The sequence below is a fragment of the Genypterus blacodes genome, unplaced genomic scaffold, assembly GCF_046128005.1.
Source record: "Genypterus blacodes isolate CSIRO-AG114 ecotype Tasmania unplaced genomic scaffold, CSIRO-AGI_Gbla_v1 ptg000076l_1, whole genome shotgun sequence".
Classification (NCBI taxonomy): Eukaryota; Metazoa; Chordata; class Actinopteri; order Ophidiiformes; family Ophidiidae; genus Genypterus; species Genypterus blacodes.
The window spans coordinates 4,787,437-4,804,452 of record NW_027466885.1 but is presented as its reverse complement, the minus strand read 5'-3'; the positions used below and the strand labels follow the sequence as shown (position 1 = coordinate 4,804,452).

The 17,016-nt window shown below is 49.2% G+C and overlaps 2 protein-coding genes across 3 annotated transcripts in view; one reads left to right on the top strand and one right to left on the bottom strand.

Annotated features, from left to right (window-relative positions):
* Positions 1 to 4,530: 4,530 nt before the first annotated feature.
* prpf4bb (pre-mRNA processing factor 4Bb) lies at positions 4,531 to 11,161 on the top strand. The gene is made up of 16 exons (XM_076158237.1): positions 4,531 to 4,639; positions 5,572 to 5,650; positions 5,777 to 6,942; positions 7,097 to 7,270; positions 7,545 to 7,703; positions 7,799 to 7,880; positions 7,965 to 8,166; positions 8,610 to 8,680; positions 8,770 to 8,860; positions 8,967 to 9,114; positions 9,209 to 9,346; positions 9,442 to 9,595; positions 9,696 to 9,810; positions 9,894 to 10,045; positions 10,156 to 10,242; positions 10,336 to 11,161. Exons 1-16 carry the CDS (start codon positions 4,581 to 4,583, stop codon positions 10,537 to 10,539), a joined length of 3,081 nt encoding a protein of 1,026 aa, XP_076014352.1. The 5' UTR covers positions 4,531 to 4,580; the 3' UTR covers positions 10,540 to 11,161.
* A 1,649-nt stretch (positions 11,162 to 12,810) lies between these two features.
* gli3 (GLI family zinc finger 3) overlaps positions 12,811 to 17,016 on the bottom strand; it is an 88,335-nt gene continuing 84,129 nt past the window's right edge. For both annotated transcript variants that reach the window (XM_076158313.1, XM_076158312.1), the window contains exon 15: positions 12,811 to 16,901. In XM_076158313.1, the coding sequence (XP_076014428.1) occupies positions 14,521 to 16,901 (2,381 nt within the window). In that variant the 3' untranslated portion in view covers positions 12,811 to 14,520. The remainder of the gene's footprint in view (positions 16,902 to 17,016) is intronic.

Sequence of the window (17,016 nt, the reverse complement as noted above, 5' to 3'; positions counted from 1 at the left end):
GGTAAAAGCCATTCAGAGCCATACTCTGCAGGAAATAGCATCATGATTGCAAGTAAAAACAGAACAAGCTGTAAAACACACACACACACACGCACTCACACACATGTACAATGGTCCAATAATGTACACAAACGCACTGAATGCAGAAAGACTGTAGAGGAGGACAGAGATCAGACCTACGACACGCTGCAGGTGAATGATTGGTAAGTTCTCGTCCCTCTTTTGATCCCACACCAGCATTTGAAATGTTATTTTTACTCTCAATACTTTACTTTATTATCCCAAAAAATACTTTAACTTTAACATCATTACTTGAATGACCTTGAAATGATGAGTATTTTTTTTTAAATGGGGCCAAATTTAGCAAACAATGATGTAATTTTTGAACGCGATACCTCTACTTTCACTCAAGTATACGAGGTGTCAGGATGCTGTCATGGCCTCACATTCCACGTTAGCCGCAAATTATTACAGGCTGATTGTATTACATGGAGATTCTTCCTCTGCGTTACCATTAAGGCCTCTCTCTCTCTGTGTAATAATGGGATCTGTCTGTTCTTAAGTCTGTGGTTCGGCCACATTTGCAGACTCAGCGCATTCTGCTCGCGGCTGAGCCTTGTTCCAGAGTAAATCATTTGAAAGAGTCGACGTCAGACGGAAAACTGACGTCTGTGCAGTCGTCCTTAACGTCTTTTTGTCTCCGATTACAGTAAACCTGACGGCAAACACTTTGAAAAGCAAGAGAATTGGTTTGTGGATGAAATTCTGCCATGTCACCAGATAGAGTGTGTGTGTGTGTGTGTGTGTGTGTGTGTGTGTGTGTGTGTGTGTGTGTGTGTGTGTGTGTGTGTGTGTGTTCGTTCTTGTGGCTTGGAGGATAGAATACAGAAAAATCCTCCAAGTTTTTATTCCATTTGCAATTTAAATGCCAAAGCAAACATGAATCAAAGATGTTTATTCCTCTGGCTGATGGTCTGACCATGAAAACTTTCCCTCGAAAAAGACCCAAAGATACATTTAACAAAAGCAACCCTAAAGCTTTAGTGAGCATACAAGTACATTTCTATTTCTTAGAGAATTAATAGCATATTTAGACAACAGAAAACACAATATTGAGAATCCTAACTCTTCATTTAAGTTGCTTCTGTAGTCCGATTGTATCGTTTCTTCGCTTTTCTTCCCCGTTGAATCAAACATAACGTGTGTTTATGTAGGCAGGGAGGCAGCACAGTTTCTAAGATGACATTTAGGGCCTAAATTAAGACTCACATAGAACATAAAGGCCGGTTTGTGATCCAGTTTGAGGTCGCTAGGTCCCTGGTCTCTAATTGCTAACTGGTCTCAGCTGCTGCAACTGGACACACAGGTGTGGCCAATCAAGCCTGATTAGGGTTCACCAGCAGCTCCAGTGCCCAAGCAGGTGATATAGGCAGCAGAGAAAGTACATGATAGGCTTTTGTTTTTTACTTCAGCAACTTCAACTTTAGCTTCAGGACATGATGTGGAAGTCAAAGCAGAAACTTCCAAAACAGCCATTGATTTGTACTTTGAAATCAACTGCAGTTTGAAAGTCATTCTGTGTCACAGAAGCAAAAACAGAATGAAACTAAAGTTGTTTAGAATATGTACATTTTCTGTTGTGAAGCATAAAGACCATTCAGACTGTGACTGAACATAAATGAGACCTAATGATGAGATCCTGAGAAAATGTCATGTTTTTTTGTTGAATATTTTTCATTGAAGAACGCATTTGACATGACAATGAGCATGCAGCTACGAGACAATTTGGAGATTGGAAATGGAGACCTAGGAAATGTGATACACATGTGGACTAGATGCATGACGAGACAAATCTCATTATCAAGAGAACGCAATTTAAAAATACACATTACACATCCTCTCTCTGCTCCCCTGTGAGGATCTAGATCTTTGGATGTGTATCTTCCCGTGCAGCAAACATAAATCTCAACCCGTGACGCGGCCATATGCTGAGGGCAAACTCCCAAACCTGCCTCCTGAACCCTGTGAATCTGACGCCAAACATCAGAGGCTCATAAAACCAAAGCGGTCAGAACGGAGCAGAGAAGCATAAAGGGTTTGAGCATCTGTCAGTCAGCAGAGAGCATCTGCGTGGATGGAGGCGGGCGTTCCCCATCATGAGTTGTGGCTCAAGTCGTTCTGGGTCGTAACTCCGCTCGCAGCCTAAACCAAAACGGGCAAAATCCATGGCAGAGTGGCAGGCTGAGGTTTTTTACCAGGCCCCATAATGGACTGTGGTGGTCTTCATTGAGCATCTGTTTGCCGCTCGTGTTTTACAGCCGCGTTCTCATTGTGTCTCTGGTGAAGCTTTGGAAACCAAAGGTCCCGAGGGGTCGAGGCGGAGCTCACGTCTGCTCGCTTTTGTTTTCCTCTCCGTTGACAGGAAACTTTAAGAGTCATAAATCTGATCTGTGGCCCCCAGGGTGTGCAGGAATGAAAACAACTTGATTGTGTGAAAATCGTAAAGGCTTAATCCTTCTCCTTAAATTTCTCCTTAAGTGGCTTTAAACAAACAAATGCTGTCTCTCTCCTGTCATCATCGTATCATGGACAACATTTAGTCCATACAGTCAGATTTAGAGGACACAGACAGATGTCTCAACATATGGAATCTCTAACATCAGGTGTGACATTTCAGCATGAACAGCGACCATAAGAATCCCAGACTTATAAGCTTCTATCTTTAATTTAATAGCGGAACCTAATGGCGCAAAACATCATGCTACAGACATTTTTTGAATTTCTCTTATTTGCCAAACATGACCTCAGAAAATCCCCATTACTCCTCCAGGAGGATGATGATGCTGCTCATCATCTGCACACCGTCCTCGTCCCATCTGCTGGGACTTCAACATTAATGCTGTCACACGCCTCTATGTCAAGAATGAGCGATCACAGGTGCCTCACAAAAACACGATTTACTGCCTCCATATAAAGCTGCCAAGTGTGGATAATAATGGCGCCCCTGAAAGCTCGGAGAATGCGGTGAGCATTGTTAGAAAAGTAAAATAAGAGTATCGTCAATCAGCTTAAGGACACAGAAAGCCAAACGGACTTGGTTATAACTGCAGGAAAAACTTGACAAGCTACAACTTTTTCAGGGAAGCTGTGAAAGTCTTTAAATTTTTAGATCTGGCAACACACTCATTTAGATTGTGTGTTTCCTGTTTTTCACTCACTCAAGATGTTGCGATGAATAATTAACATCTCTGTTCATGGATTTGGTTCGCTGCATGCTTTCCTCTCTGCACTTCTGTTCAGAAGTGTGTGTGATATCGCTGTGACACACATGAGTATAAATGAGGAAAGTCATTTACATATTGTTGTGATTTCCAAATTGGTAAAGCATTTTTGTGCCTATATGGTGAATAAAGTTGTGTGTGTGACAGCAGTGGGCCCATGTGTGTTGTTGGAGGAAACCCTCATGCATGCAAGACTACAAACCCCTGTGGGGCCAAAGGGGGCCCCCACAACTGGCAGAAAGCGGCTCCACTCACAGTGAAAGGATGTTTTTCAAGAGGAATTTTAAGGCCTACAAAGCATCTATAGAACACATGCACGCTAATTTAAAGAGTGTAAGCGCCTCACAGAGACTGAAGCAGACAGCAGGTGTGAACTTTCAGATCATTTTCTTCATCTTTAGCACATGGGCAACCCTCGCAATAGTGCAGAAGTCTTTCATGCATGAATGTCATGTCTGTGTTCGTGCAAGACAGCGACGCATTACATTCCAAAGATGTCAAAGTAACGGCATGTTGAAACTGGTGCTATCAGTTCTGTATCCTATGTATCACATACAGGGAGCAAACTACTCTCACTGCAGCTCAGATCACTACAACATCAACTAAATACTGCTGATGTTACTACAGCTGCTACTACTACAGCGGTAAATAAAAGGGTGTGTAATAACACGGCGAACTATCGCCATTAAATACATCTGATTACAGTGTATTTCAAACAGCAACACTGTAATTTTGTATCATGAACACATCGCTACACAAGATGCACTTACACAAGCCTGAAATTTAACTGTTGAGCAAAGTAGAGGTTTGGACAGTATGTTGGTTCACCTTCCAGACAGTGCTGCTAATGACATCATTGAGAATCTATTCAATGCAACATCCTGTTAACAAACGTATTAAATTGTTTGAATGATCCAGTGTACAATAAAGTGGTGCACATATTAACAGAAGATTAATCCATCCTTACTTACTGTGGAAGAAAGGCAACCCTACACAATTAATATGATAATGAAATACATACTGCAGTGCATTTGAAAGAAAGGTCCATTTTGTATATAAATGACACAAAATGTGGACATCTTTATATATTTATCGGTAAACTTGAACGGTAAATATGTCTGATGGCTTGAAAATGTGAAAACTTTGCACTCTGATGGACAAAAGATGAACTACAGCGCACAAACCGCGGGGTGTAATACATCGCCAGTACACCGGGAGGCGAGACGGCCAGTGGGTGCTTTTGCGCTTGTTTGCTAAAGAAAACCGTCGAAGAAGTACTGAGCTCCCCAATTGAGGAAAATGGCCGACGTTGAGATGGACATCACGTCCAGAAGAATGAATAATGGAAACGAACACGTGTAAGACATTTTAATTCAAATTGACCTGCTCCTAATCACCAAGCGTTTGGGTTTTGTGTAGTTGTAATAAAGCTACGGTCTTCAGATTAGAATCCCGGGGCTAAAGCGAGCAGCGTGGTCCACGGTTGTACCGGGCTAGCCGCTAAGCTAAAGCTCTGGGGTCTCGCTTAGCGTCGGATTCCGCGTAAATTTGCGGCGCATAAACGCGTTGTTCCTCCTCGCTATTCTTGCTTTTTCCACCCTTGAAGTGTTCCAGTAACGCCACACACAGACACGACATCACCACCGGGCCGTGCGAGTGAGAATCGCCCCCGTGGCTGCCTGATAACCGGGTTTAGCCTGCTAGCTTTTAAGTTTGCTAGCAAAGCCGTAGCTCGCGAGAAGTTCTCGTGTTGGCGGTCATGTTCGGGGTTCTAGCTTGATAGACGGTTTCCAAGGTGACGGCCGCTGTTGCCCGCGCAACACCGCAGCTGAACTCTTTGTCAGAACTCGGGCCACAGTATCAAAGTGACGTAATGGCGCCACAAGTTGATACACCCGTCAACCTGCAGTGTTTCAGGAACTCGTATTAAATCATCTGTGTTGTCAACAACAATGCAGGAGAAGTAACAGTTATTAGCGTTAGAAACGGTCCATATCTGGGATCGCTGCCTTTTGTTTGTTTCTCTGCATAATGAACCTAAGCGCTTCTGTCACAGACACACACAAACACACACGCAAACACATACGCGCACGATAAAGCCTGTAAAAGTCACATACATGACAATAAGGCGTTAATAACACTGGAAGTTTGTGGTGTATAAGTCACACAATTTAGTCATCAAATCAAACGCACCTCTACTGTTTGCTCGTCTAATTATGGCTCCACCCGGTTGATCAAAGGCCCAGTGTGAAGGCTGTGATCACTCATACTGACGGTTGTGTGTCAACAGGAAGCAGGAGCTGGAAAGCCAAGAGAGAAGTGCGAATGAAGACAGTGGAGACGTTTCTGAGGAAGAGGAGGAGGAAGAGGTACACACACACACATATACACACTGCTGTTATCTTCAGACCCTAGAGGCTGATGTGAAACATTTTGAGACAAAAACAAAGGAAATCTGTGTAAAAGTTTTTGCCCTAAATCGTGTTCCCTCGTAGGGGGAGCAGGAGGAGGCGGGGGAGACGGAGGAGGCTGAGACTAATGGCGAGAAGACGGAGGAGGCGTCCAAACATCACAGCGGCGGCAAACACAAGCGGAAGAAACACAAACACCGCAGCAAGCACAAAAAGCACAAGCACGCCTCCGACGAGGACAAGGACAAGGAGCGCAAACGCAAGCACCGCCACAAACACCGGAAGCACAAGCGCAAAGAGGGCGCCTCCCCCTCCGCCGCCATCTTTGGCGCCACCGCAGGCCACCGAAAGACTGAGTCCTCGCCCTCCTCTGGGAACCCCAGTCTGGATGACAGGGCCCTGCTGGAGGATTTGGAGAAGCAGCGGGCTATGATCAAAGCCGAGCTGGACAGCCAGCTGATGGAGGGCAAGGTTCAGTCTGGCATGGGCCTGATCCTGCAGGGATACAACTCCGGCTCGGAAGAGGACGGAGAAGCCCGGGTCAGGAACGGAGAGCAGCGTCAGAGGGGCGGCTCAGGGAAACCTGCGTCTCCCCGGGCAGGAAAAAGCGGCAAATCCAGACGGGACTCGACGGAGGTCGGCAAATCCGCCGCCAAGCGCCACAGCCGGAGCAAGTCCACCGAGCGTCCGGCCAAGGAGACCAAGCAGGACAAGACGGCCAAAAGCAACAAGGACGCGGCTGTCAAAGACCGAGGGCGCGCCAGGAGCCGGTCAAAGGATCGGAAACGCCCAGACAGCGCCGATAGATCCAAGGAGAGAACCCGGAAGTCCCCCTCCCCCTCCAGCAAGAGGGGCGAACAGAAAAGCGGTCGCCCAGACAAACGTTCCCCCCCGCAGCCCGAAGACAGACCAAACCAGGAGAGAGCGGGCCAGCGGTCCAGATCGCCGGCTCGAGAGCGGGCGGGTCGCTTAGACACTGGCCGAGACAAGCGGCCGACCAAGTCTCCGTCCAAGGACGCTTCGTCCGGCAAAGAAAATCGCTCGCCGCATCGACGGGGACCTCACACGTCGCCGAGGAGACGCAGCGCCTCCCCCCGCCACAGAGACGCCCACCACCCCTCGGTGACCGTCTCAGACAGGGCGTCCAAACAGAGTCACTCCCCCTCCAGAACAAGGTCTCCTCCCAGGAGGGCACGCAGCCGCTCAGTGGAGGGCAGGAGGAGGGAGGACAGACAGGACTCACCGCTCAGGTGAGTTAACGATTAACAGCTAAAGTACAAACACTCTGCCTGTTGTTCCTCCCTCGAGGTTCATGTGAGGAGAGTTGAGTTCAAAGGCAAACGTGGAATATCTGGTTGACCCTGTCTGTCTGCCTGTCTGTCCTCCCCTCCCGTGTTCCTACAGGAAGCGTCCTCGGCCAGACGGCATGGCGGGCAGAGACCGCTCACGGGAGAACAGCCCCCGTCTGCCGGCTCGTCGTAGGATGAGCCGCTCACCTCTCAGACGGAGGTCCATGTCGCCGCGGCGACGCTCCCGCTCGTCCCCCCGCAGGCGGAGCAGGTCTCCGCTGGCACACAGGTGACAGCAGCTCACTGATCAACCAATCACATGCTCCTCTGTGATGTAATCAGGATCAATCAGTCAGATTGGATGAAATGAGAGATTCTGTCCTTTGATCAAACACACTCTGATAGTCGTTTACATTTAAATGTGCAAAATGGATTAAGATGAAACTATAGAGAGCTTGTTTGTCTCTTTGTCCTTAACTTGTAACTTTGACAAATCGGTCAAATGTGCTGAAGCGTTCCACACAGTGTTGTGTGTCTCTGACCCGTCGTGCTGTGACCTGCAGGTCTGGGGAGCGAGACAGGTACGGGCGGCTGAGACAGTACAGACGCTCCATGTCCCGCGACCGAGGGAGGAGGAGGAGACGCAGCCGGGACGAAGACAAGTTCAAGGGCAGCCTGTCAGAGGGCATGAAGGCCGACAAGGAGTCCTCAGGGGAGGAAGTGTGAGTGGGAGGGGCAACTTACACACATTCACACACACCTGTCGCCATGGCAAACTGTGTGTTATTCATCAGACAACAATATTGTGTGTGTGCAGGTTGGAGGACTTTGATGGTGAGGAGGTGGATGAAGAGGCTCTGATTGAACAGCGCCGGCAGCAGCGTCTGGCCATCGTCCAGGTCAGTTTCCCTCCTGCACGAGGCGAAGCCAGCTCGCCGTCTCCGCGTTAACGCTCTCGCCTCCTGTCTGTCTCCACGCCGCAGAAATACAAGGAGGTGAGCGACGACGCCACCATGATGTCTGAGCCCAGCAGCCCTCAGAGCAGCACGCGCAGCCGCTCGCCCTCGCCCGACGACATCCTGGAGCGTGTGGCCGCCGACGTCAAGGAGTACGAGCGCGAGAACCTCAACACGTTCGAGGCCAGCATCAAAGCCAAGCACAACCTCATCGCCCAGGAGAAAGACGGTAAACGCTCGCCGCCACCTAACGCCGCGGCTTTGATACAATCCAGCCGCCAGTTTAGCCGCTACTGAGATCCGGAGCGCTTAATGATCCGACCCGCTCGTTTAAAAACTGTAACAGCGCATCAACGTGAGTGTCGGGCGCTCTTGTCACTCCGTCGCGGCGCCAAGTCGCCGCCCCGCGTGTGTGTGTGAAGGTTAGAGTGCGGCGGCTCGATGCTGCAGCAGTTGAGGGATTTCTCATTAATATTGTTTCTTTCTGTCATGTGTTCATTCAGTCGCTGGCTTGTAATCCAAAGCCCGGGTGTCTCTGCCACCTGCAGCATGTTTTGATCTCTGCAGAGTATGTTAATCAAACACATGTTCAACATCTTCTGTCTTACAACCTACGCCGTGACCTCGCACTCACCTGTCGCCCTTTTGTTTGCCGTTTGTCTCTCCCATCAGGAGAGAAGAAGAAGCCGTCGGCGCCCGACATGTTCACGGAGTCGGATGACATGTTCGCCGCAGACTTCGACGTAAGACACTTGCTGATCGCTGCACTTGTTATATTCTGTGTTTGGAGACGTGGGAGCTTAGTGGGTTTGTGTTTGTGATGTTGCTGCAGAGTGCCAGGATGAGAGCGGCCGGTGTTGGGAAGGACTTCAAGGAGAATCCCAACCTCAGGGACAACTGGACGGACGCAGAGGGTTACTACAGTAAGTGCTCCCTCTGCTGATATTCGCCAGACCGCCACGTCTGTCCAAAGACGAAAGCTCCCCTAACGCATCTTCTTCTTCTTCTTCTTCTTGTGTGGTTGCACAGGAGTGAACATCGGCGAGACGCTGGACAAACGCTACGACGTGTACGGCTACACGGGCCAGGGCGTGTTCAGCAACGTGATCCGAGCCAGGGACACCGCCCGGGCCGGCCAGGAGGTGGCGGTCAAGATCATCAGAAACAACGAGCTGATGTGAGTGGCGGGCAGCGTCCAGCTGGAGCGTCAGAGTTCTGCGTGTAGAGCGTGTTCATAACGACGTGTGCTGCTTTTGTTTCTGTGTGATCAGGCAGAAGACGGGTCTGAAGGAGCTGGAGTTCCTCAAGAAGCTGAACGACGCCGACCCAGACGACAAGTTCCACTGCCTCCGTCTCTTCAGGCACTTCTACCACAAGCAGCACCTGTGTCTCGTGTTTGAGCCCCTCAGGTACGCCCCCCTCTTCCTCCTCCTGCCCCTCCCCTGATCTCGTGGCCACGACCTCACACTTACCCGTCGCTCTCCTCTGTGTCGTTTGTCGGCAGCATGAATCTGCGAGAGGTGCTGAAGAAGTACGGCAAAGACGTGGGGCTCCACATCAAGGCCGTGCGCTCCTACAGCCAGCAGCTCTTCCTCGCCCTCAAGCTGCTGAAGCGCTGCAACATCCTGCATGCCGACATCAAGCCGGACAACATCCTGGTACGCAGCTCTGAGAACCAGCGGCCAGATGAATGATAGTTAGATGTTGTGTGTAGTAAGGGAGGCGGTTTGATGCCTGACGCTTCTGCTCCCCTCTCAGGTGAACGAGTCAAAGACCATCCTCAAGCTGTGCGACTTTGGCTCGGCCGGGCACGTCGCCGACAACGACATCACGCCGTACCTGGTCAGCAGGTTTTACAGAGCGCCAGAAATCAGTAAGTGTAGGAAGATAACATCCGCCGTTCCGATGAACCCTCTGAACTGCGCCTAAACTCCGGTCTCTCTCTCTCCGCCTCAGTCATAGGGAAGCCGTACGACTACGGGATCGACATGTGGTCAGTGGGCTGCACTTTATACGAGCTCTACTGCGGCAAGATCCTGTTCCCCGGCTCCTCCAACAATCACATGATCAAACTGGCCATGGACCTGAAGGGCAAGATGCCCAACAAGGTAGAGTTACATCATGGCTTTGCATCAGCGCTCTCTCTCTCTCTCCTTCTCCTCTTCCTCTCTGTGTCTACACTGTTTGGAATGATGCAACGTTGTGCTTCTCCCCTCAGATGATCCGTAAAGGTTTATTCAGAGACCAGCACTTCGATCAGAACTTGAACTTCCTGTACATCGAGGTGGATAAAGTGACAGAAAGGGTACGTGTCCGCTTCCTTCTCGCTTCCCCTGTAAACTTTCCAAACTTCGCGACCGCTCATCATCTCTTTTCTCTCCGGTTCCCCCCCCATCAGGAGAAGGTGACGGTGATGAGCACCATCAACCCCACCAAAGACCTGCTGCTGGACATGATCGGGGGCCAGCGGCTGCCCGAGGACCAGAGGAAGAAGGTGATGCAGCTGAAGGACCTGCTGGACAGCACGCTGATGCTGGAACCGGCCAAGCGCATCAGCATCAACCAGGCGCTGCAGCACCCGTTCATCCAGGAGAAGATCTGAGAACCAGCAGAACCACCGAGCAACCAACACAGACTTCTTACTCAGAACGTCACGGATTGATTTGGGTTTCTTTTTTGATTCAACCTTTTTTTTTGTTTTCTCTCTTAATGGATCCAGAATTGTTTTATTGTAAATAGGTGATGATGATGATGACGAGACGTTTTGTTCCGACTCCGGTGTAAACTGGCCGCAGTGCAGTTACAAACTTTTTTCTATTTAACTGGCATTGAAACGACTCGTGTTCCAAAAAAAACAACAAAAAAAAGGTAAAACTATAATTCCTGTACATACTGTTTGTCTGCTGCATTAACAATCGGACGCATCAGATCGTTGAGTTTCGTCGTAGTTGCAGCTGTGTAAAAGTGTCTCCTCTTCTCTTATTTTTTTTTTTCTTTCTCTTCGTTTTTTTTTTTTTTTTAACCACATTGCTCACTGTGGGGCGATGCATGCTTTTTGAATGTGCACCCTTTTGTGCTCTAGGTTTCTCGTGGTGCAGTTCTGTGTAAATGCTCTTCATGTGCATCGGTGTCCCCCCCTTCACCCTCTCACCTGTTCAGCCCCCCACCCTCCCCAAACCAGATCTCCAGGCCTCCCCGGGGCCCCCAAAATGAAGGATTTAGATGCATATTTGCGAAAAACGGCTCGAAAACCAGAAATTGTGTCTGTTTGGTCGATTTTGGTTCCTTTGACTTTTCCATTTTTAGGTTTTTGTTTAGTCGTTTTTTTTTCCCGTCACCGAGGTCTCGGCTCTTTAGGCTTTCTGATTCAAGTGCCTCCTGTATGAGCCCGAGTTTGTTCAAACACCGAACGAACGTAGGCCTTTTTAAGCCACGCCCCCTTCTAACCCAACCTAACCCAAGCCCCTCCCCCCCCTCCACTGTATATAGTCCCAACATTACCATAGATTCATGTGCGATTTGGTTTTTCCATCGGGTGGTAAAAAAAAGAAAACTTGTGATTTCAATAAAGCTGAAATAGTTGTGAAAGCGTTGCTGAAAGAGCACCTTCAGTATAACACAACTTTTAGTAATAAAATGTTTACTATACCAAAATGCTCCTCTGGCCTCATTCTTGATGTCTGGATGTTTATCTGTAGGTTTCCGCTCAGGTGTAAAGTGTAATTTTGTTGGGGAAACTAAACGCATACTTCAGTATCAAACCTTCAGGTGGAACAATCTGACACTTGTCTGTTGTGTCTTTGTACTTTGTGTTGAGCTTGTGAGCGGCGTGACGGAGCCTGGCTGTGAGAAGGTTCCATTTCTGTCTGGATAGGTGGAGAATGATGCAAGAGCTCCACATGCAGAGACTAGTGATGAGCTGATGGGCTGTCAGGTTAAAAGGTCTGCAAGTGTGTGTGTGTGTGTGTGTGTATGTGTGAGAGAGAGAATGTAGAGAACTGTAATGGTGAAATAGACTCAAAATATGCAGGCGTGAAGGATTTAGTGCAGAGTGATAAGCAGGCTCAAATTCAAGAAGAGGTGCAGCTCTCAACTCACCTCATTGTAGTTTGGTATACTGGCCTGCAGGGGGCAGCAGAAGTTTGCTATTGTCGACAACTGTGTTGAAACGCAGCGGTGGATAAACTGCATATCGACACATGGAAGACTATAAACGTCTGCGTTTTAAAAGTATGTAACCCACTGGAATCTAAGGAATCATTGGACTAGATTATTAATGTTTTGTTTGAGGCAAAATTTATTTTGCATGAAGAAATTCTAAAACAAAATCTTTGTCTAAAAATATTGGTGAAACTCAAATAAATCATGAACTTCTCTGATTTGATTTGTTTTTTGTTGTTTTTGTTCTTACCCGATTCTGGAAAATTTAAATGTTCTGAACAAATTGTAGCTGCCAAAAATTTAAATAAATCCTCTGAAAAATGTATTTCTTTCATTTGATTGTTTCTTGAAATTTGATCATTCGAAAATTCAAGATCCTATTCAGGAACATTAGTTTTTCCACCTAAATTTGATATCATGGTAATTGTTTTAATTGATGTAGTGCTGCTTTTAGGTTACAAATAAAAGCAAAATCCAACAAAAGTGAAATTAAAACACATTTAGACTCCAGAGGGTTAAAACAGTGGCCATATATTGTACTTAGACATCATAATCATATTTATCAGCAGTGACTTTAACATAAACATCTTCTACTTCTCCTGTATCTCGGGTTGTCTCCACCAAAACAATCTTAATTCTATCCAACATCATCTCTAAATATGATCAAAACCAGCACACAAGAAAGAAAAGAGACTTAAAATATAATTTCCATTTTTATTAAAACCATACAAACATTTGTATTCAGTTATAAAAGAGCAAAGTGGCTCTTCTGGGCACGGGGCTCTCCGCTCTGAGCCACATCTGTCTGCCTGGAATCCCTGCTGGCAAAGTCCGTTTGTGTTTTGGCCTCGGGATCCTTCTCATTTTCTCTGCTAAATCTACAGAAAGAGTAATGTATTTACACATTATATATAAAAGAGCACAACATATGTGAAAACAAAAACCAAAAAAAAAAATCAAAGAAAAGCAGAATGCGTTGAGCAAATCTTGACTTTTCTCATATTCAGACTTTGCTTTAATATAAATGTTCTGTCATCTTTTCCAGGGTCTCACAAGACACTTTTACATGTTTATCTTTATTTTTTTCATTATTCAGAGATTGGCAGTGATCTTTCTCTTCATCGACAGGCAGATACGAATAAGGCACATACCTCAATGTCCTTTCCTTCTTTTAAAGGAAACGATTTCTACTTCTTTTTAAAAACCAAACACCATCAATGCACGGCTACAAAAATGACCAAAGTACCAAAGAACAATAAAACACTTTGTACCTCATTGCTTTGATGCTGAATCAAAGGTAAACTACTCCATATTCTGTGTGCAGTCGCATATGACTGCAAGGCAATGCTAACACTGTTAACAAATTCACTGCAATACTCGATGGCAGTACACATTCTGAATTTAAGAGCTTTGGAGAAAACAATACGCATGATTTCCTATAAAACAAAAAAACATTTGACAGCATTTAGTCATGTAATTCTGTCTGTAAGACTGATTAAAACATGAAATACTCAGATTTGTGTCAGCGTACATGAAAGCACCACATGGGAACTTTAATGATCACGGAAAATAATATCCATTTTCACATCCGGGCCTGAACAACGATGTCAGGAATCAGATGATCACTGACGGGAATATAAAAACACATATTTATATACACTTTGAGTACCTTACAGCCTAACTAACTCAAGCCTTAGAGCGTGTGAGCGTGAAGACGAGGCGTCTCTGTCCGTCCTCTGTCCTCTGTTTGGATTTTCCATACCATACTGCAATATTCAAAAAACACCACTTGGTAGAAGCACTGAAACATTAAGATTTACAGATTCACAAACAAAATGACAGCTAATGTAAATATAACACTTATTAAAAACCTATGATATACAAAGTTATCATCAGGGCGTCTTAAAGGTGTGTGTGGCCCGGGTCTGACCTGCTGGGGCGAGAACGGAGTGAGCGGCTTAGTACCTGTGGGACAGACTGATGCTGAGGCTTTACACTAATAAAGACAGAAGTGTGTGTATGTCTAACCTCAGATACATGCAATTTACCAACAGTGTGTACAGCAAAAACAGTGACAACACACAGAATACTGTTTGAAAGCAGCGAGCTTTAGCTCACCGTACGAAGAGAAGGGCTTCCAAAAATAGCCTTCATTCCAGAAAAGGAATATAACTATTTATCTGTACATATTCTGACACATCCCGTTTCTGTGTCAATTTTACAAAATAAATGGGGTCGGCTTCTGCCTGTTTCAACACTTAGAGTTCATCATACGTTTCTCATTATTGACACGTTTGTCTTCATCTTACACCAGAGTTTTTCTCTCTTCCTTTTCTTTTTTCTTAAGGGAGGAGAGAGCAGAGGGAGTGAGCGACAGAGAGAGAGAAAGAGAGAGCGAGGGAGCGAGCGAGGGAGCGAGCGGCTACTGCATGATGGCCAGGAACTTGCTTTCCTCAGCCAGCGTGCTGAGCAGCGAGCTCATGTCTCCGATGGCCATGTTGTTGGCCCCGGGCGCCACGCTGTGGAAGGCGGTGGCTGCTCGCGGCGTGGTGAGCCGGGACGAGGTCCTGGACACACCCTGGAATATGGAGGGGCTCAACACCCCCGACACTAAGCTGCCCTGGTCGTAGCCGTCCTCCAGCATGACGCCGAAGTCCAGACTCACCCCAACGTCCAACGCAGCCGGCGGCACACTGCTGTCCACTGTGCTGCTGACCTGGTCGGCACCGGGGGAGAGGAGAGAGGCAGAGGCCCCGCCAACGCTTTGTCCCACAGACTCAGCAATGGAGTCCAGCAAGCACTGGTCCTCCAGGACGGGGAAGGACGAGGCCTTGGGGTCCGCTGGCTCAAAGGAGAGGGGGTCACCGAAGTCCTGCTCTAAGTAGCCGTGGTCCGGGGCCTCCAGTTTGAGCCCAGATACCTGATGAGCCAGGGAACAGTGGTTCCCATTCCTCTGCAACTGTTGTTGCTGGTTGAGGCCAGCTTGGGTCTCACTGTTGTTCCCTGGGTTGAGGTACTGCTGGGTCCGGACCACGGTCCTGTAGCTGCTGGCCGGCGGGCGAGGGATGTGGACCTGCTGATTGTGATGAAGTGCGGGGCCCTGGGAGAGGTTGGGGAGGACTGGGAGGTTGTTTGTCGACGTCCTGCTAAGGATCAAGTTGTTCCCGACCTGGCACGAGGTGCTGCTGTTGTGGTTCTGCTTGTAGAGGTTCTGTCTGTGAGCTCCATTAGAGGCCAGCTGCTTAAAGTCCGGAGGATGAGGCCTGTCAAAGTTTTGTGAGAACTGAGGTCTGCCAAAGTCGTTTGCGTTGTGACCGGCACCCCCCATCTCCATGCAGGAGTTGTTGGATGTCTCCAGCTTCACCCCGAGGTTGATCCTACACGGCCCCTGAGCCTGGGCAGCCTGGGCACAACTGCTCTGGAAGCTGAGCGCCGTCTGCCCCTGCTGCTGCACCACCATGTTCCCAAACCTGCCAAAGGGAGCAGGTGCGGATCCGTGCTCTGGGCCCGGCGGCCACCTTCCGCACGGCCTCTGCTCCCTCTGAGGAGACCTCTCTGCGCTCCCGGAGCTCACTTCGTTCCACTGGATGGGAAGCTTGCTGGGACTCTTTCTGTCCAGGGATGCGGGGAAGCCCGAGGTCTGGATCTGCTCCATCTCCTCCACAGACAGTTGGGACATGCCCCTTTGGCCAGAGGCGATCTGTTCCTCTATGTAAGAGCCAACATCCACCTGGGAGTGAAGGTACTGCACCAGGTCGTCGGGCAGCATGTCTTCGTCCCCGAGCAGCAGGCCGGCCTCGCCCTCCCCCTCTCCCTCAGCCTCCATGGCCAGGGCCTCTAAGGCGGAGTGTTCCGTGATGCTGGGCGTGTACGGCGAGTGCTGCAGGCCTCGCTGCAGGTTTCCCTCCGAGCGTGTGTAGTTCTGTAAGCTGAAGCTGCGAGATTCGGGTGAGAGCTGCTGAATCCCGAACAGGGGAGGAAGCGGGTGGAGGTTGCTCAGGCTGTTGAAGCGCTGCACCGGGGGCAGAGGGAAACCGTCCGGAGCCTGCGTCCGCACCGGGTCACTGGCCCGTCGGTTCCCGTTTCCAGGGCCCTCGCCGGGATACAGGCCCCTCCTCCTGTAACCTAGGTGTCCCGCGTAACCGTTGGCGTACCCGTTGGTGCCGTCGCTGCAGCGGCGTGACCTGGCCACAGGGGGCAGTGAGTGGTTGCTCCCACCTTGACTATCATCCATCATGGCCATGCGAGACTTCAGGCTCATGCACTCCATGTTGGGCAGCGGCGTGGGCGGCGGGCCTCCGGTGGCCGCTGCGTACTTGGCTTTCAGATGGTAGTGCTGGGCCGGGGTCAAGTTCAGCATTCCTCTGGACCCGTTGCTTCCCCCTAAGCCCACGCCCCCTAAACTCCCGCAGGCCGCGCCCGTGAGGAACCCGCAGCTTCCTACTCCCGTCCCGCCTCCGTAATGGCTAGCCTCGCTGGAGCGTCGGGAGGCGTCAGTGGAGATGGGGTCGTAGGAGTCGGTAGAGCTCAGGTTGTGGAGGCGGCGGTGGTAGGCGGCCGTCGTCGTGCCTTCGCTCTGGGACGCCTGGCTGGAGCGCCGGCTGGAGAAGCATGGCGAGATGCCGGAGGAGCGGCGGCTGCTGCTCAGGTAGGCGGAGCTGGTGGCGCTGCCGTTGCTGTCCCGCCGGTCGTGGAGCAACTTGAGCAACGTCAGGTCGGTGCCGCTCAGCTCGGCGTGAGGCGGCGGCAGCAGCAGAGGCGGCTGAGGAGCAGACACGCCCAGCGGCCTGCCCAGACAGGAAGCTGAGGAGAGAGAGAGAGAGGGGGAGGAGATGTTACAAAAAGAAAGGTTGGACGACGGAGAGGAAGAGCAAACCAAGTGGTGAAAGGGAGAGCGAAGGAGACAGATGAGTTAGGT

Bases quoted from the DNA above. Each gene is read 5' to 3' on its own strand.
- prpf4bb (XM_076158237.1), top strand. From the start codon at position 4,581: ATGGCCGACGTTGAGATGGACATCACGTCCAGAAGAATGAATAATGGA. The intron at 8,861-8,966 runs GTAAGTGCTCCC...GTGGTTGCACAG, and splicing joins GGACGCAGAGGGTTACTACA to GAGTGAACATCGGCGAGACG. The intron at 9,347-9,441 runs GTACGCCCCCCT...GTTTGTCGGCAG, and splicing joins CTCGTGTTTGAGCCCCTCAG to CATGAATCTGCGAGAGGTGC.